Here is a 19,059-nt window from a genome sequence, read left to right as displayed (position 1 = left end):
CATGTGTTTTTATTATGAAGAACTATTTAACTCTCGTGATAGCTTAATGCTTAATATAAAATGCAGAATTAATTCCTCTGAACCATGCAAGAAACCAAACCGGACACATGAGCTGTATTTCAGAGATGTGGCCAGGTTGCAGACTGGATTCTCTGTTTTCTGTTGGTGAGGGGACACAGAGTTGTTTAGCATGTCCTGAAGAAACCCAGAGATGGGATAGTAATTAAATGTGTTTACATGTCATTAACAGTTGAGGCAGAATTCTGACCAATTCACACTTCTGCAACCCCTGATTGCCCTTTATTAACTATATAGTAGGTTAAATGGAACAACCTACTCTCCTGATTGAGTTTTTTTTAAAGTTTGAAAAAGTCATTAATAAAATATTCTACTGAATAAATATATTTAATGCATTTTATCTTTATTTGGGATCTCCCCTGCTCTCATCTGAGAGCTTAATGGATCAAGTTGTTTATCTCAGGTAGTAGTAAATACTATTCTAAAATGAAATAGTATCATAAATAATAAGGCTAAGAAATGCCCAATTCAGCCATCATTCAACATCTGAAGTACATGTAACACCATTTTGTTACTATCCTCTTATAGCACTAGCTGGTAGCCGGAGGGGGATTTAAAGGAAGCACAGCATCTCTAACTACTTGCACTGTGTTGTAGGATGATTGTCTTGTTTTTGAACTTCAGAGTCCTTGTATCCTAGTAAATCTAGCATCAGCAGAGTAGAGCAGTAGGGATCTAGATACAGAGATCTTAATTATCCTAACGTTAGTGCCTACAGAAAACCTTAAAGCAACTGCAGTCAGCCCCCCTTCCAGTTTTTGCCTGTGTCCTTGCAGTCAAAACACTTACTAGTCAGTGCTTTGACAGTGCCTTTTGAGAGCTATAGGGTGAGCAAAATGTAGATGCTTATAAAAACACGTTAATGAAATGACCTGGCACATAAGCTGATGAGGTAGCTAAAAAATGATACCCCTAAGGTGTTAAGAGCAACAAGGGGAGGGAGGTGTTAATATAATAGTCAAAGGCTTGCTTGTCATGTGGCATAAGAGCAGCTTCAGAACCAACAGCTAGACAAGTTTAAAATTTCAGTCTAGAAATGCTGCTTTACCCTCATGGTGTCATTTTCTTTTTGTCTGGTCCCTCACAAAGCTACTGAACACACCTGGCAGAGCTGCTCTTACTGTCTGTGCAGCATACAGACTCCAGCCCTTTTCTGTGTTCATTAGTGCTTTGGTTGTACAGACCTTGGAAGCGCTCTAATACTCCAACTGAAGATGCGCCTGAGAGATCCATCACTATCTCAAACTATGCACAAGGACCCCTTTGAATTCTAAGTTGTGTACTGCTAGCAAATACTTACCAAAAACATCTTTAAAGATGTACCTTCCTGCTGTCTGCAGGTGGCTTTTACAGGTTGCCTAAGGCTTTCTACCTGTCCAGATCAGCATTCATGGCAATTGGATGACCGCAGGCAAAACATGGCACATGCTGCATGTAAATCTAGGTTGCTAAAATATTGCACAGGATTAAAGTATGTTCCACTTCCCATTAGAGACTTCAAAGCCCAGTAGACTTCTCTTTAAATAGGCCCAATCTTAAAGTGACTTGCATATTTAACTTCAGACTCAGCACACAGAAAGCAAACAGGTATCAACCAATACTGATCCTGCGTCCCGCAGGTAAATATTTCAACTGCTGCTCTTGAGGTGGCTTGCTACTAATAATCTTTATAGCAACACAAGCTTGCACTAAGAAACCATTAGTAATGGAGCACCTTGACTCATGTTCACACGTTTCCACTTCAATGCCTACCTGATAAAACAACTGCCAACTCAGATATGGGAGGAGGAGGGCAGTGTAATTTACATGTTTAATGAAGAACAGTTCCTACCAAAACCCCAGTCAAGAAAACAACAGAAGCAAGCATTTTTGCTTTCTCCAGGAAGAGGGCTTGCAGCTGCTACCAACTTTTTTGAAGTGTAGGTTGTCCTGTAGAAGACAAAACCTGGTGGCTCAGAGTAATTCTTGAAGTGCTCTGGCTTCTCACTGCTTCAAACTAAGAGACTCTTCCTGAAGTAAATACTCTTGGAGCAACACACCAACTAATTTCCAACCATCAGCACAAGCACACACACTTGTCTTAACAAGTTTATTTAATTTCCATAACAAATCAGAGCTTCCAAAGGAGTAACTGATTTACAGCATACATAAAGGGTGATAACATGAACACAACAGCCGAAGCAGCTCTTCAGAGATCATTCAAAGCCACTGCAAGAAGATATTTTTACAAGGTCAGGATATTATATAACCTGGATGTGGTCAACATCTGTACTACTGAAAACCAGAGTAGGTCATTTTAGCTTTTATCAGGTGCTGCTTGTGACAATTGTTCTGAACAAGTGAAAGGCAGCAAGGAAGGTAGATCAACAAAAGCTTTCCAATTCCAGAAGGACTTCACACTAACACTTTCATACCTTGACTCTAAAGGGCCCAGCAACCAAGCAGAGAACCAAGCCAAAAGCCACTTTCCTTGGCACAGGGAACCAGTGCTCCCTCCTGCTGGCCAGAACCACTCCCCAGTCAAGAAAATTTGGTTCCAGGAGAGAAGCAAGGTGGCTACTACTGAAACATGTGGCAGAGATGTTAACCTGTACAGCTGTGCATCACCCAGCCAGACCTACACCTCTGCGTCTCTTCCAACAGTTTATTTTATGCCCTTATGCTTTGCTAAACTGCCAACTCACAGATTAAGAGCTCAAAATGAACTTACTCTAATGGGCATTACCTGACAAGGTGTGCTACGTCCCAGTTGGCTTCCAGGGTCAAAGGTCCTTCCACTTCCACTCCTTTCTCCGTTGCAATAGCAACTTCATACTAAGGAGAAGAACCATTTAGAGTTTTCAATAAATCCTAACTTCCATACTTGAATTTAAGATGGGTCCTCTCTCCCCTGTGAAAGCTTTAATGAATATAAGTCAATAACAAGTACTATCCTTCAGACATGTTTGTTTTACCATGGCTTTGCATTCATTAATGCTTTACTTTCTTGGTGGGCAAGTCAAGACATAATAAACACTAGTAGTTGATAGAAACACTTTCAAAGCTAGCAGACTGCAGCCTCTGGATGCTACTGCTGTGGTGAGGGGAAAAGTAGCATCAGATGAAAGAAAAAGCATCAACCAGCCAGCCACAGACAAACATTCAGAATTGCATTGCTGTTCAGAGGCTGCAGGAGATAAGGAGAGTTTTGCTTTGTCAGACAGCTTTGCTAACACAGTCTCTAATATACCCTGCATCCACCAACTCAAGAGGTTTTCTGAGATCAGAAACAGAATGACTAAAAATATTAAGATGACCTGGGGTGAAGACCGGCCTCTGGAATATCTGTCTGAGGTGCACAACAGGTACGGCAGCTCTCCAGTGAAGGCATGCCAAAGCAGGGCACTTACTCTGTTGAATGATCGGGCATCTCTGTAATACAAGATTTTCATGCACCGCTCAATCAGGTCACGAGCCTCCTCCTTCGTCAGGCTGGGTTTCTTCTCCAAGACTTCTCTCATCAGCGGCTGCAAAAAAACCCATCAGCTCAGTCACCCAGTGCTGAGATCACTTCAGCAGCTCATCAAGCATGTACTCTACGCTACTGCCTGTAAGCACTCACCTGAGCTAGGTATGCTCCATAACCTGTAGCAAGCGTAGGAGCTTCATAGGCCACACCAAGCATGTCAACATAGCCTAGAAAACTGAAGGGACAGACTTGTTACTGCGGCCACTGCACAAGCAGGGCTGTGTCACATCGTAGAGGGACTCAGAGCAGCTACATCCAGCTTGCAGTGAAAACCCTAGAGAAGTCAGCAGAGCAGACATGCCAGCGCTGAGAAAGCAAGAGCCTGTGTCTCCAGCAAGGACAGCTGGACTCATGTGGCCTTCAGGTCACCTGGGACCACCAAGGCCAGATGTATCCTTCTGCCCCTGTGTGAGAACAGGAGCAGGAGGATATGCCTACAAGAATTAGATTAATAGTGATTCAGTGGCTCATTATTTTATCACCAGATGTTTCTCATACGGAAAGTACCCAAGGAGACTCTTGTCTGTTGCTCAGATGGACCTGAAAGCACAGAGCACCTTCTGGCCAGCAAATCCACCACATATTTCTCTTTTTGGAAAAGACCTAAGACCCCATCTAGGAAGCTGGACCAGAGGGAACTGGACTGGTGGGGGTCCCTTCTGAAGATACCTTGTGCCATGAGAAGCAGCCCTTGGCAAGGATGTGCAGTAACCACTGCACGCTCCACGTGGCTTGTCCTTACCTCTCCCCATTGTAATAGCCTCCAATGACAACAGTGTTCCAGAGCGGATTTATCTTGGATCTCCGGTTGTACATGACTCTTGTCAGCCAGGAGTGAATGGCTTTCGGACTGTAACTGTGACCATCTCCCAACAGCTCCTCATCGATTCTAATTTAAAGAGAAGTTTCACCCAACTAAGAATGGCTAGAAAGCACCGGGATACATGAGCAGCAACCCACTTCCAGCTGTGCCAAGAACAGGACAGGGTACACTCATGCAAACTCCGTGCAGGCTGTTTTGAAACAGAAGAACTGCAAGAACTTCCAAGAGGTGAATCAGTCAAAGGCCTCAGGTAAACAAAGGATAATTTAAACTGGTTCTTCACTGTGTTCAGCAGAGAATGTGGAAAAGACACTTGTACTGAAGGGACTGAACTCAGTTGGAGGACAAGGAGGATTTCAGCTCAAGAATTGGAAACACCATGTTTGCCTCAACTGGCTTAATGGCAGGGGATTTACAGGCAGCAATTCACAGCAGCAGTAAAACAAACTGTGAAGGATAGAAGCTCATTCCTTGAATCACACTACCTTATTCTACCTTATTTGGTCCATAGGTGCAAAGATCAGTTTGGGCCCATTTTTTTCTTGCTCAGTGAATGCATATTATTACATGTTTTAATTGTTTGAGGACTGAGGAGAGTGAGAAGCCTGGCAGGGTGGCCCTGCATCAACCAGGGCACTGCAGGGGTTTGCCCTGCCAGCCTGTGGCCCAGCTGCAGCAGCCTGGGGCAGGAGGTACTTACACCATTTGGTCAATGATCTGCTTGAGGTACTGGAAGTCGGCATAGTCCCCAGACGCCCCCAGCATGGTGTTGTCGTTCACCTTCAGGAGCCTGGAAATGTTGCGGAAGCGGGCAAGGGAGCCGTAGGAGCCCAGCATGTCTGCAGCGATGATCACCCCCCCATCGAACTTCACTCCCAGCACAGAGGTGCCTGTCACCATGGGGCTCCTGAAGACCGGCAAAATGTCAGCGTCGCTCCGGCATCCAGTGAGGCCTGAGGCTCCCTCAGCCCAGACCCGTCCCCCCTTCCCTGCATCCTCAGCCCCTTTGCCCCTTCCAGCCCCCCCCCCAGTCCCCCGGTGCCCACTAACCAAGTCCCCTTAGTACCTCACAATCCAGTGACCCCATTCCCAGTCTCCCAAGTCCGTCCCCCATCCGCAGTGTTCCCATACCCACTCTCCCAGTGCCCCCCGCCCCCAAACCTTCAACCCCCCCATCCCCACTGTCCCCCCATCCCCAGTGCCCCCCCGACCCCCTCCCAATGCCTCCCCACTCCTAGTATCCCCGTGCCCCCTCCCACCCTCAGCCCCCCGCCACTCACAGCGTCCTGGTGAGGGGCTGGAGGCCGGCGGCCGCCACGGGCCCGCCGGGGCTGTAGATCTGCCCTGGGACCGGGCCCCCGGCCCAGAGCGGCGGCGGCGCCCGCGCTTCCCACACCTCCATCTTAGTCACGGTGCTGCCGGCCCCGCGCAGGCGCACCGGAAGAGCGGCCGCTCCCGGCCGCCGTAGGCCGAGGCAAGGCGGTGCGGCGCCATTTTGGGTGCGGCCGGAGCAACGGGGGGCGGGGGGGGGGGGAGGGCGCCATCTTGTGTGTGGCGGAAGCCTGGCGGCGGGTCTCCTTAGGGTGCTGGGCCCGGTGTGAGGGGTCCCGGGGGGAATAGCGGGGCCCCGACTGCCCCGAAGCAGTACGAGCCCTTCTGCCAACTGGAATTAAAAAATGCTCAGACTTGTGTCCCCATCATGCTCCCCACAAGCACCAGTCCCCTGTGTGGGAGGCAGGGCTGTTTTCAGGGGAGAGCAGGACCCGTGGTCTGCCCTCACCCTGCCCCAGGTGGCTAAAAAACTTCCTCTGCAGTGGGATTTTTACCTTCCCAAAGCAATGCAAGCAGCAGTGCTTCCATTTCTCAGTGGACTGAGTAGGCATATCAATTCTGCTGCTCCCAGGAGCGTTTCTGGAGGCTCTACACACCCTTGATCAGGGGCTGAATCACAGTGTGGGATTTTCATTCAGGCCTGATGTATTCAGTGGGATTAAAGGGCCTACACTTAAGTAAGAAAAAGGGCTTGGGGGGGGGGGGGGTTCTTTAATTCTTTTCAGTACAAAATACCAGCACGCATTTGTTCCTGCCGAACAAGAAATCAAGTGCAGTGTTAAGGAAAAATGCAGAGGGTTGGGAAACCAGAACACAGTGAGAAGAGGATATTGATTCAGTTTGATCTTATCAACTTTTGAGCTGTAACAGGGGCCTGGATTAAAGTCCAAAAATCCCTTTGCAAATCCCTTTGCAAATGGAGCTCATTTAAAAGCTCCATCTCACTGGTACCTCATTAAAGCAACACCCCTATGCAGGCATCATCCATAGATGAAGCTTCTGCCCTTCGTCTAGGGTTTATATTTGAAAGAAAAATGGCAGCAAACTTCACCTATGGGAGATGTGTGTGACAGCAACCTGTGCCTCCTGGAGGATTTGGGAGAAGATGTGGTGGTGTTTTAGCCATCCCCAATGGCAGATACTCCTTCTCAGCTGCAACTTGGGCAGCTCTCTGCTTGCATTTATCTCCCATGCAGGGGAGGACCCATATGGCAGTGTAGCAGGCACTGAATTGAAACCTCACCTTTCTGCTTTGGGATCTCCTCTTGGCCTCTCCCCAGATTTCAGCAAGGCCGCGCAGTCCCCAGCCTGCTGTTTGAATCCTTTTGTCCTACAATGGGGTCAGTGGCCCTCCAGGGGAAGCCCCAAGGTGAGGAGAGGTCAGGAGACAGAAGATAACAGGAATGGATCTAAGGCTTCTGGAGATCCCAGCTTAGACCAGAGGAAAGCAAAAATACCTTCCCAACACGCAGAGAGCAATAGCAGACAGCTTTGCCTGTTGTCATCCCTGCAATATCAGCACAGTACACAAATATTTCCAGGCAGGTTCAACCTTTGCATTGCGATTGGCTTTTGCCTCCTCCCTGGAGCACCAGAAGACAGCAGTGTTACTGAAGTCAAGAGGGAAAAACCTTAGTGCACTACTGTGAATCCAGTTTTGGACTCAGCCTACTTCAGATGTTTTTCCTCCGCTTCGGCAGTGTATAAAAGGCTGGGAAGAGGATGGCCCCTGCTACTCCAGCAGCCTGAGGGGCTTTGCTGTATGCACCAGGTGCATAAGACATTTCCAGATGGGTAATTAAAATACAGGTTTTCCTTGTCCCTTCCTGCTCCAGCTGCAGTTTCACTTCCAGCGGTTCCTGCTAATCCATGCTCCTTCCCCTGATGGTCAGGAGAGCTTGAGCTAAAAAACTCTGCAGTGGCCTTAGCACAGTTGGGTGCAGTCAGGAAGAAAAATCCTCCCTGTCTGTACAGGGCCTTGGAGCAAATTGTGATTTTCTTGTAAACCCAGAGGGAACTTTCTCAGGATCTGTGTGTTGCAAAACCCGGAGTTCCCCAGGCATGCACTGGAGTTTGCTAGGCTGCTGCTGCTGCTGTGTGGAAAACATAACACCCAGCTGTGAAAAGTGACTTGCTGTTTGTGTCTGGGGGAGGGACTGCCCTGCAGCTGAAAGCATCTTTCTGGCAGATAGCAGGCAACTCTTCCAAGCTGCAAATTCCCCAACGCACACAGGCTCACGGAGCAGGGCAAGCATGGGGGAGCAGGGCACGGCCAGGCTCTCTCACCCCAGGGAAGGGTTTGGGTGCCCAGGTGCAGCAGCTGGTCTCATATAAGATATTCTTTGTCCCTACAGACCTCCATTATGGGAACAAGCAGTGAACTTCACGTAGAGGAGAGCAGGTCTAACACCCTGTCCTTTCGGAAGTACGTGAGCTGTTGGACGCAGCATCCAGGCTGGCCAAGTGAGTGATACAGGCTGCGAGGAAAAGACAAAACAGCTCATTCTCATTACAGGACTTGTAATGGCCACATCCATTCTGCAGTCTGGGACTCGCGACAGTGCAGAGGAGGAGCTCGGTCTCGTCGTTAGAAGAGGGAACAGGGATGAGTCTGGACACCTGGTGCTTAAACCAGCCACGCTACCTGCCTGCCTCTCCGTTTCCCCCAAGGACCATTGCCAAATGGAAGGGAACAGCTTTGCCTGCACTGCTGGACTCTCAGAGGTGCACAGAGCTCCTTGTCTCCCTCCAGCCCTTGTGTGTGTGGAGATGCGATTCCTTCGCATGTGAAAGGAGAGGGTTCCCTCTGCACGAGCCCCGATGCTGGGGCTTTGTGGCTTGCAAACCTCAGAGGCAGAGGAGAGAAAGGAGACTCACGTCCCCAGCCCTGTGGGGGAACCTCAATTCAAAAAGTGCTTTGAGACACCTGGGAAGAGGCAGAGGGCAGTCCTACTGCTTCCACATTTGGCACCTCATTTCTATAGGGTCATTTCAGTTTTCTCTGCACTTTTGCAGCCCTTAATTGTCACATTCATCGCCTACCCTTCCCTGCCCCAAACCTGCTCCAGAGCTGCTCTTTTATCTCAGCCAGGGACTACCCGCTTCGGCTCTCCACAGGACCTTCACAGCACGCTCATCACATGTTGTCCGACTGCCTCCCAGCACAGCCATCATCTCAGGGCCTGGGCTTGAACCACTCTCAGAGAAGATGTGCAGTTTTTGAAATCAGCATCTATGCAGAGCTGCAGGGCTTGTGCTGCAATATGGTGTTATTTTTTGATTGACATCTTTGACTTCAAAAGTCAGTTTTCACAGAGTTAAGTTGCAGCACAAATTACTCATCAGGCTTGAAAATACGGGGCAGGGAGAGTGGTTGAATGGCCCAGCCAAGATCCCATCGTCAGATCCCCATCTGGAGCTGCTTCTCTCTGCCCTGTGAAGTGAGATGAATCCTCCCGGCTGCTCCCAGGGCTTCGAGGGCACACAGGTCCAGCTTATTTAGCACTGCAGGAGTGCAGGGACTAGCTGAACTAATTGTGTTGCTAAAATGTGTGAAAACTACTTTGAAATGGCAGGATCCAAAAAAATCACTCATTAACAGTGCCAAGAAATCTTTTCTGTGAGTGGGAAAGAAGTTAGTGCTGGGAGGATGAATGGCAGTCAACCTCTGACGCTGTGTGATACCTGTCTCCACACCACAGGCCATCATACCACCAGGACAGGTAAAAAGAGAGATTTAAGGCACAACACACACCTTCCATGTGCGTTTGTGGCCTTTTAAGTTACAGTTCAGCTTTTTCAGTGCTTAAGGTAAGGTACATTTTAAAGCTTTTCCTTGCAATTCCCAAGGTGAGAAGTGTGCTCTTTAGATGAAAGCTGTGATCTTGCTCAATCCCTCACCTCCAGGAACCAGGGTAGTTCCCCAGGATTGTGTGAGTGGTGATCAGGAATAAGAGTTGGTAAAAGAAATGGCTGAAAAACAGAACTGCAAGGCCTCAGGCTTGGCATTCGCAGATTTTTAAGGCCAGGAGAGACTGTTTGGTGGGCTGACCTGCATAACTGGGACCATTCTCACCATGCCACGTCCTCAGCAGGGTAGGGGGGCGAGGAGAGGAGCAGGGAGGGACAGGAGAGGTGGTTTAGGAACGTGTAGGTGACTGCGTCCAAAATGTCCTGTCCCTCCCAGTGATGCAGAGCGCTGTGGCTTTGGAGAGGTTGCAGTTCAGGGTGGCTGTGAGGCTCTTGGGGCAGACAGTGCTACACCAGGAAGTATTTGGGAACTAGATGGTGCTACCCCAGGAAGGATTTGGGAAATGGATGGTGCTACCCCAGGAAGGATTTGGGATCTGGATGGTGCTACCCTGTGAAGGATTTGGGAGCTGATGGCGCTACACTGGTAAGGATTTGGGCACTGGATGGTGCTGCTCCAGGAAGGATTTGGGAGCGGATGGTGCTACCCTGGGAAGGATTTGGGAGCGGATGGTGCTACCCTGGGAAGGATTTGGGAGTGGATGGTGCTACCCTGGGAAGGATTTGGGAGCACAGTGCTAGTTGAGCAGACGGTTTGGTCCCTGGGGACATCAGAGACAGGCTGGCAGGGTGTCTGGGTGGCAGGGTGTGTGCGGGCCAGTCTGTGAGCCACAGGGGTGTGTGGGGTGGTGCGTGGGGCCGCCCGTCATCACGGAACCCCCACTGCTCCAAACACCCCCTCCCCACCACCCCGTCCCGCCCCGCGCCTCCAAAATGGCGGCTATCACGTGACGTTCCCCCGGGGGCGGGCCGCGAGCCAAAGGGGCGGGGCCCCGAGTGGTAGCAGGGCGGGGCTGTCCCCACCCCAAGGCGGGGCCGGGCGGAGCATGGGCCAATGGGAGGGTCTGGGGGCGGGGCCTCAGCGAAGGTAACAGGTTGCGGTGGGCAGCGGAGGTGAGAGGTGTCGGCGGCTGGGCGGAGTGGTGAGTGTGGGGCGGCTGTAGGGGCGGCTATAGGGGCTCTACTTCCTGGCCCGGGTCCTGCCCCGTGGCAGATCCCCTAGGGGCCGTAGGGTCTCTCCTACCCCAGGCAAGCCCTGCCCCGTGGCCGGTCCTACAGGAGCTCTCTTCCGTTGGGCGAACACCGTGGCAGATCCTATAGGGGCTGTTCTCTCCCAGGCAAGCTCTGCTCCGTGGCTGTCCTTCCCCTGGGTGAGCCCTGCCCCATGGCAGAGTCTATAGGGGCTGTCCTTCCCCTGGGTGAGCCCTGCCCCATGGCAGAGTCTATAGGGGCTGTCCTTCCCCTGGGTGAGCCCTGCCCCATGGCAGAGTCTATAGGGACTGGGACCATAGGGGCAGTTGTCTCTGGGGTGTGACTGTAGGTGTTGCCCTTCCCTGGGCATGCCCTGCCCTATAGCAGAGCCTATAGGAGCTGGGCCTGCAGGGACTTTCCTCTGTGGAGTGAACCTTGCCCTACAGCAGGTCCTATAGGGTCTGGCTTTACAGGCACCCTTGTCCTTGGGGTGTGCTCTGTCCTAAAGCAGTCTCTGTTGGGGCTTTTCTCCCCAGAGTGTGACCTGCCCTACAGCACATCCTATAGGGAACCCCCTAGGCTGCTCCCCTGTAAGGGATCTCCTCTGGCCTGGATCCTCCCTGTTCTATAGTCTCTCTTCCCTTGGGGATCTGCTCTCCCCAATACCCCCTACAGGGACTGCCTTTACCTGCCCCCTATAAGAGCTCTCTCCACTGAGACTGTCCTTTCTGTAAGGGATTTGCACTTCCCTATAGCTCATCCCTGTAGAAGCTGCATCTGCAGATGTTCTTGTCCTTTGCCAGGAGCAGTCTGTAGGTCCTGGTCCCCCCCAAGCATCCCTCTATAGGGTCTGCTAAAGCAGGTGCCCTTTTCCAGCTGGGATTTGCTCTCCCCTGTAATGAACCCTTTTTAGGCATGTCTCTATAGGGGCCTGCCCTGAGAGTTGTCCTTCCCCTATAGAGCCTGACACTCTATAGCGGTCCCCTATGTAACACTCCGCTATGTGTTTTCCTTCCCCGAGTACCTTGCCCTCCGCGGAGGGGATCTCGGGTATAAAGGAGTTTTTCTAGGGGTGCCGGCAAAGGCCGCCGAGAGGTTCTCGCTCCGCTCTGAGCAGCGGCTGGCGCAGTCGCTTCTTTGCTCTGCTCACTGTAAATGTTTAGCGTGTTTATGGCTCTTGGACTTAATCTCTGGCCGAGGGAATTCTCTGATAAAGGCTGAGTCCCAGCTGGGACAGAGGCAGATAGGAGTCACTTAATCTTCCTGCTTTGAGGAACAGACAGATCCTGGGTCTTTTCCCTCTGAACCTTGTTAGTAATATTGAGATAACCGCAGCCTTTGTCTTGTTTCAGCAAAGGCCTCGAATTGCAGAAGGACGAGTGAAATCCAGGGGGTGGGGGGGGAAAAAATGCCTCTTGGATCCCCACGGATTCTTGTGAAATTTTACACTGGGGCAAAACCGTTCCTCCAGGCCTGTAAAATGCATTCAAACCCTTCCCCTCAGGCCGTGGAGTGGCCGTAACGCGGAGCCTCCTGAAACTTTAATGTGGAACGCCTGGCATGTAGCTGCCCTACTTCGCGTTGGGCTCTGAGGGTGGTATTTTTAGCCGCCGGTTTAAATAAGAAAGAAAATCTAGGGCTTGGATGTCTTCCCTGGTAACTGCAGGGGGTTAAAACACGAGCGAGATGCTGTGGTTTGATTTATTTGTTGCGCGTGTGTGTAGTGCTTTGTCTCAGGGATTTACTGCTGCTGTGTGATTTTATTTTATTTTTTTTATTCTCTCTCGCAAGACCCTCTGGGGTGCAGATGCCTCATTTCCTTCGCGAAATAAAAAAGCAGCAATGCAGCCGCCGGTGCTGTAGCCACCTGGCGGTTTGGTACCCATCCCTGCCTCTTCCCGGGGGGGGGGGACCTTGGAGCTGGGATGTCAGGCTTCAAATCTCGGACTCCTCCAACGATTGGTCTCCCTTGGGGACCTTCAGCAGGACGAGCGGCTCTGCGCCTTGCTCTTGCTCGGTCCCACCGTGCCGCGCTGCTTGGGACAGCGTCGCCTCCCAGGAGGGCTCGTGCAGAGGCCGGCTCCACCCTTGGTGTAGGTGAGGGGCTTCTGGGCGATTTTTGGGCCAAGTCGCAGCCTCGGGGTCACTTCCCGCGTCGTTTTGGTGGGGTGCGGCCACTGTGGGCCGAGCGGCGGACGGGTGCGGGAGGTCGGCCCTCCCGGCCGCGTTGCTCTGCGCAATGAGGGATCGCCTCCTCTCCTGTGCCGAGATGCCGAGCTGTGTGGTGCTGAACTCACTGCGGGCCGTGTCTCCCAAGTCCCAGCCCAAGCACCAGCCTCAAAGTGTTGCCACCACAGCATAAACTAAAGCCGAGTCGAGTGAGGCATGACCTGTGGTCTCAGGCCAGGGATGTCTGCAGCTCAGCTGAGACCTTCCTCCACCTGTGCCTCAGTTTCCCTGCTCCTTCTTTGAGGTCAGCTGTGGAACCCAACTTGCTCCACTTTGGGAGAGCTTTTCCCCAGGCCGGTGGCTGTCGCTGCTCCCATCTCTGCTGACCACAGAGTCTCCGCTGGCTCCCGACACGGTGGGGCTGGGTCTTGTGGGCCGAAGGGTATGTCAGTTCTTCCCTGCGGGCACAGGAGTGCTGAGTGGCTCCTGGGCCTGGCTCTCCCTTCGTGGCCTCCCCATCTGTTGTCACCTCATGGGTATGGCCCAACAGCCACCTCTCCAGCCCCGCAGGGACACCTCTGGGCTGGATGGCCTTGCACGCTCTCCTGTCCCTCTGCGCAGCATGGCTCGGGGTGCCTCTCTCCAGCCATAACCCCTCAGCTCTTCCCGCTGTCACAACCTTTTGTTTAGGAGCATGTTTGCAGATGGCTCTGGGCTTGCTTTCCTCTCGCCAGCCACCACCCCGACCAGTCGAGCTGGTTTGGAGTTGGCTCGGTTTCTGTTTCCATCTCCAGTCCCCTTCGATAAAGTGCAGATTGCAGAGAGATCCTACTGATGGGAGCTCCTCACCTGGCTGCAGGAGACGCAGGCAGCTGCCTGGCTGTGGTCCTTGCAGCATCTCTCTCGAGCCTCTTTTTGGGGGGCAGGAGGACCGGGGAGAGCTGCAGCTTTGGCTGCACTGGGTTTGCATCTTGTGTGTACCCGTACCCAAACGCATCCGCCGTCCTGGTTGGTTTTGCTGTGCCGTGCCATGCCTGGCTGCTCGGAGCGGAGTGGAGAAAGCGAAGGGGATGCCCTGAGCTGTGAGGCTTTGCCCTTTGGCACAGCGGGCTCCTTCCCCGGATGCCAGAGCATGACATCCATGCGTTTGCCTGCCACACCGTGGTGCTCCCACTGCCCACCCTGACCCCGGGGATCACAGCGGGATGACGGTGGAAGAGCGCTCAGGGAGGCAGCAGTCCCCTATTTCCATGTGCGTGTTTGGATGGGCTGAGGCTCGGGAAACGAGGCTGGGAGGGAGGCTGAACTCCCTGACGCGACCCCAGTGCACGTCCAGCTGCATCGCTTCGTCTTTGCCCTGTTTGCAGTCACGGCAAGGCGAAGGGGTTAAGTCCCCACTTGCAATTTGGCCTAATGAACGTCACGTGCCTGAGCGCTCGCTTGTGTCTACAATCCCCTGGCAGTGTCGCAGGAGCAACATCCAGGTGCAGATCTCTTTCACGCCCCGAGGGGCTGTTCCTTGCTCTCCGTTAACGTCCCCCATGAAATATTTATCCACGCGAGTGTGTGAATCTGAATAATTCTGTTTTCAAAGGCGTGATTTATCTGGAAACCCACAAGCAGGGTTTCAGACCTGTGAGGTCTGATCCGTTCGATGCCATAATAAATGCATCGTGGTGTCGCTCACGTGTTGTTTGTGGTCTTGGGGAGTGGCTCTTTTTGTTTGGTTGGTTTTTTGTTTTTAAACTGTTTGACTATTTTATTTGGAAGATCTAGCAAGCCAGACAGATCTCAAGCAGTTTCTTGGCTTTGCCTAGCTGGGCGGCGTCTGAGGGTTTCGGCCTTATCCCGACGGACGAAGGCTTGTCATCATTGGTTTCGGAGAGCTGGGCGAGGAGGCAGGGTGGGAATGGGTGACTTATAGCCGTTTCCGTCATCTTTGGTGTAAAGTCTGTTCAGCCCTCCTTTGCCAAGGGTTTTATTTGGCCCAAGGAAAAAGAAAATCTGACCTCTCTTCGCTCCTTTTCCTCTGCTTTCATAAATTATACACGGGTAATTGAGACAGGCTGGCAGGATGAACCCCAGAGGCTTCTGCTGCAAGAAAAGTGGCAATGCATATGCAGGAGGATATTTTGCCTGACTAAAAGCAGCCGTTTTGCGAGGAAAAGGCTGCTCCAGCCCCTGCGTTCGTCCGTGGTGTTAGGAAGCGGTTCGCGCTCAGTGTGGGCTCTCCTCTAGCTTATCTCCTGCTTGGGGAAAGCGCATTAAGCGTGATTAATTGGTGTGGGATGCCGTGGCGTGCGGGGGAATATTGTAAGTGAGACGAAAGGGTAGAGAACAGGGTTTACCAGCATCTGGGTTGCTGATTAACCTGAGGACTCTCGTTATGGGTGGGTTGGGAGGCTTTTAGATTCAAAGGAATTTGGAAACTTGTACCCGCTTCTTATCAGCGAACCTGCAGCTTCGGGAGCTGCTAAGAGCCCCCGGCGCCTGCGGACGCGGGGCCAGGAGGGAGGTGACTCTCCCAGAGCTACGTGCCGATTCGGGAGGGTTGGCAAACCAGGAGCTGTGACCTGTCAGGCTGATCTCTATCCCGCATGAATTAGTGGGTGCAATGGGAGAAAATTGCCCTGCAGGTCTCCCCTGAGGGCTGTGCCACATGCGGTGCAGAGGTGTTTGGTGCGGGTGAAGCCCTTCTTTCTAAATCCGGGGTGTTTTATTGCGCTGCGGGGGGGGGGGGGGCAGCTGCAGGGGCATTGGCTTTGCCTGACTCCACTGGGCGTTGTGCGGAGAGACTCCTTCCCTGGTCGCACCCGTGTGATGCAAACGCAGGTGTGTTGGTTTCAGGTTTCTCCGAGCGGGCGGCACGGCGTCAACATGCTTGGCGGAGGATTTATCGAGGCTTTCGGGCTGCACCAGGAAGGAGTGATGGTGGGAAAGCAGGAGGAGCTGGTCTCCTCCAGTGTCCTCGCGGGGCTGCCTGGCGGCGGGCAGGGTGCAGGGCTTGCGTCGCTTGCGTTGAAATCGGCCGTGGACTTTGGCCCTGAGCAGAACCAGCCCCAGTGTTGCGCACATGGTTGTGTATAAACAGGATTAAGGAAGCAGTGTTGCAGACAGAGCAAAACTTTTGGGAAACCCACAGTGGAAATAACCTAAAACTTTTTGGGAGCCAAGAAAATAGGCGAGAAAAGGGAAATATTATTTTTGTCTGATTTCTGCTGTTCCCTTTCCAGCAATGTTGTTCTGGGCATGAAGTGCTTTGCGGTAATGCAACCCTGGAGGCATTGCTTAAAGCAGTTTGTTATGCCTGGGGGTGGGGGGGTGTGTGTGCAAAGGCCACAAAATCTAACCTGCTTATGACAGCCTGCTTGTTTCGAACCGAGATAACTTGGAGACAGGCCCTGCACTGCCGGGAAGTGGTGCTGGCTCCTGCCGAGGTCCCGGCATGCAACTTCCCCTGACTTCCCAGAGCATCCCTCAATTCCTGCTGTGACCTTGGTCCCTTTGGGTGAAGGAGCTGTGAATTTGGGTGAAGGAGGTGGATTTCCTACCGAGTGGCCCTTGTTCGAGTTACCTGGCTGACCTCGATGGGAAGGGGATGGACTAGTGCTGCTAGTGACCACCTTGCCCATGGGGCTGTTTTGGCGGAGCGAGGGAACGGAGAGCTGCCTTGAACCCAAAGCAGTGCTCGGCACGAGAGAGCTTTCCCAGCGCTGCCTGCACATTGCAAAACAACTTTCTAGGTTAACGTGTCCACAAAGGGCCTATTGTGTTTGCTATCGGCCCGAGCAGAGCTGGCCGCCCGCCATCCCCGAAGCGGCCAGCGAACAGCATGACGCTGGAGGTGCGTGACTGCCACTGAGAGACCTTTCCTGCCTCCCTCGCTGCCGGAGCGCCTGGCTGCCTCTGCTCGCGGACGGTTCAGCCCGGCAGCGGGGCTGGTTTGATGCAATACCCTCCGCGCGGAGGGGAGAGGCTGATCCAGGGCAGAGTTAAGGTGTGTTTGTGTAGCAAAGTCCCTGCATGCTTGGTGAAGGAGTAAAACGCATGCCTAGGGACATTAAACAGACTATTTTTAGCTCTGAGTCTTTGTCCCACTTGCTTCCTGGTTCCTTTTCTGTGGTTTCCAGTGAAATCTCGTCCCGGGGCTGTTTGCAGCCTCAGGCTCGGTGTTGCTCTCCCACAGGAATGGAATCCGGTTCCGCATCCCTTTATCTGCGAGCTGGAGCCCTTCCAGGACAAGGCATTCCTGGGAGATTAACTGCTTGTCATGACTCACCTGCTTCTCCTCCTTCCTCCCCAGTGCCCTGCGCCTGGCTGGCGCAGCAGGAGCGCGTGGCGGCCTGGGACAGACCCTCGCCGCGCTAGGGGCTGTGTGAACCGGGGAGCCCGCGCGTCTCGAGCATGCATGCTCTCAGCGAACGTGAATATGCCGGTACTCCCTTGGAAAGAGCAAATCCTCTTTCCCTGGCTGCAAGTCGGGACTGTGCAGGGAGCCGAGCGGTCCGAGCCCAGAAACTACCCCTGCCGTCAGTAATGTGTAACCCAGATGGGTTTCTGTCACCTGGTTCCTTGCCTGGCCCACGCGCAGGTAGGGCAGAACTGCTTCCCTTGCTGGCAGTGGTGCTGCTGGCACAGCCAGTGCTTTTTTTTGGTGGGCCCCATTGCCGCCAGCAATGCTGCAGGAAGCAGAACCTGTGCCATGACGCTGTCCCGCGCGCCAGCACGGGCTTTGCCCCCTCGCCTCTGTGTCCGAAGGTCTTTTCTGCGAAGCTGAGCTGGGTGCTGCACCCAGGGTTTGCAGTTCCTGCCCCGATAGCAGTCGGGGACGAGCCCGCTCCCCACCCAGGCTGCGGCTTGTCGCTGGCTGCACTTTGGACACTGGCTGCTGTGGATAAATTCCAAGTTTGTTTCTCAAGCTGGATCCCCCTCCTTGGTTTGCTGCTGCAAGCTGGTGGCTGTCCTCTGCCCAGCTGCTCCGGTTCCCCCCTGAGCTGGGCAGCTGTGGAGCCGGCGGCAGTGACTCCCGGCACCAAGGCTCTGCGGCACTGGCCCTTGCTGTGACCGTGAAGGCTGTGCCTGGCCCTGCTGTCCCCAGGCAAGAGGAGCTATTGTCAGCTCTCGCGGTCACTCTGCAAGAGTCGAGCCAGGACTGGCTGTGCTCAAAGTCTTTGCGGTTTTCTCCCATCTGTGATGTCCCCGGCCTTTGATCATCCCTACGGTTTGGAGGGGATGAGGCAGGCAGCTGGTGAGATGCTCTGCTGATAGTGTTTTGCTGGCACCAGCGTCCCCAGGAAGCATGGGAATAATAGGATTTGGTTTATGGACTCTTGCTGTGGGTGCTGCTTTCAGGGTGTATTTATAGACACTGATATCTGTTGCTGATCTTGTTATCTTGATGCTCAGCAGGGATAAGGAGCTCACGCTGCGGTGCTGGGGGCTGCGTCTCCAGGGCATCACCCCGGGGTGCCCCTGCCCACTGCGTCCCTCCAGGCTGCGCAAAGCTCTGCGCTGCAGTCGGGGCTCTTCTCCGTGCTGAATTGCTTTTGCCATCCCCTCGGTCCTTTCCCTGCATCGATGCTCCTGCAAGGCTGACCGGTGGGTGTGTGGGGTGCCTCACGGGGTCAGGTGTGTTTTATCTCCCCTCTGCAGGCTGGCAATAACCTGCCATCTGCTCGGGGCCTGATTCTTTGCCTGCGTTGCCCTCCTGATAAGAGGAAAGCGCCAGCTGGCTGCTTTTCAGCCTTTGAAACAAATAGGTTGTCACTTGTCCGCTGCTCTGTGCAACTTCTGGGAGCTGCCTCTCACTATTAGATCTCAGAGATGGATGCAAAAGACCTAAAAGGCTCATCATAACCCTAGCAAAACTTCTTCAGCCACTGCTTTACCCTGTGCTGCACATCTCCAGCTATGACCTTTTCCATCTCCTTCAGGGCAGGCAGACAGACTAGTGAGGGCTCTCGCTTTGGGCAGTGGTGAGCTTTCCCCTAAGCCCAGCATTGCTGAATGGGGACACGTTCCCGCTGCAGAATGGTCGGGGCACTCCTGGGCCCCTGAGCCTCTGGGGTGAGGTGCTGGCCCTGGCAGGAATCGCTTCTGCCCGGTCTTGGCCAGGAGGCGGGAGCAGATGGTGGCCACGGGGAGCTGG

General features: G+C 53.1%; 1 protein-coding gene across 1 annotated transcript; it reads right to left on the bottom strand.

The window, feature by feature from the left end:
• Window positions 1-2,153: 2,153 nt before the first annotated feature.
• PSMB4 (proteasome 20S subunit beta 4) lies at window positions 2,154-5,845 on the bottom strand. Its single transcript, XM_067313421.1, has 7 exons — window positions 5,690-5,845; window positions 5,110-5,316; window positions 4,329-4,475; window positions 3,680-3,761; window positions 3,468-3,584; window positions 2,804-2,892; window positions 2,154-2,286 (listed from the first exon to the last, which is right to left on the bottom strand). Exons 1-7 carry the CDS (start codon window positions 5,809-5,811, stop codon window positions 2,274-2,276), a joined length of 777 nt encoding a protein of 258 aa, XP_067169522.1. The 5' UTR covers window positions 5,812-5,845; the 3' UTR covers window positions 2,154-2,273.
• Between the last annotated feature and the right edge of the window lie 13,214 nt (window positions 5,846-19,059).

Source organism: Apteryx mantelli, chromosome 31 (assembly GCF_036417845.1).
Source record: "Apteryx mantelli isolate bAptMan1 chromosome 31, bAptMan1.hap1, whole genome shotgun sequence".
Taxonomy (NCBI): Eukaryota; Metazoa; Chordata; class Aves; order Apterygiformes; family Apterygidae; genus Apteryx; species Apteryx mantelli.
The sequence above is the reverse complement of the archived record's forward strand: the minus strand, read 5'-3'. Positions and strand labels throughout refer to the sequence as shown.

What these genes read in the sequence shown, in the direction of transcription:
- PSMB4 (XM_067313421.1), bottom strand. Translation starts at nt 5,811, where the DNA reads ATGGAGGTGTGGGAAGCGCGGGCGCCGCCGCCGCTCTGGGCCGGGGGC. An exon ending in CAGATCATTGACCAAATGGT is followed by an intron (nt 4,476 to 5,109) that starts GTAAGTACCTCC and finishes TCTTTAAATTAG; the next exon opens with AATCGATGAGGAGCTGTTGG. An exon ending in ATGCCCGATCATTCAACAGA is followed by an intron (nt 2,893 to 3,467) that starts GTAAGTGCCCTG and finishes TCTTCTCCTTAG; the next exon opens with TATGAAGTTGCTATTGCAAC.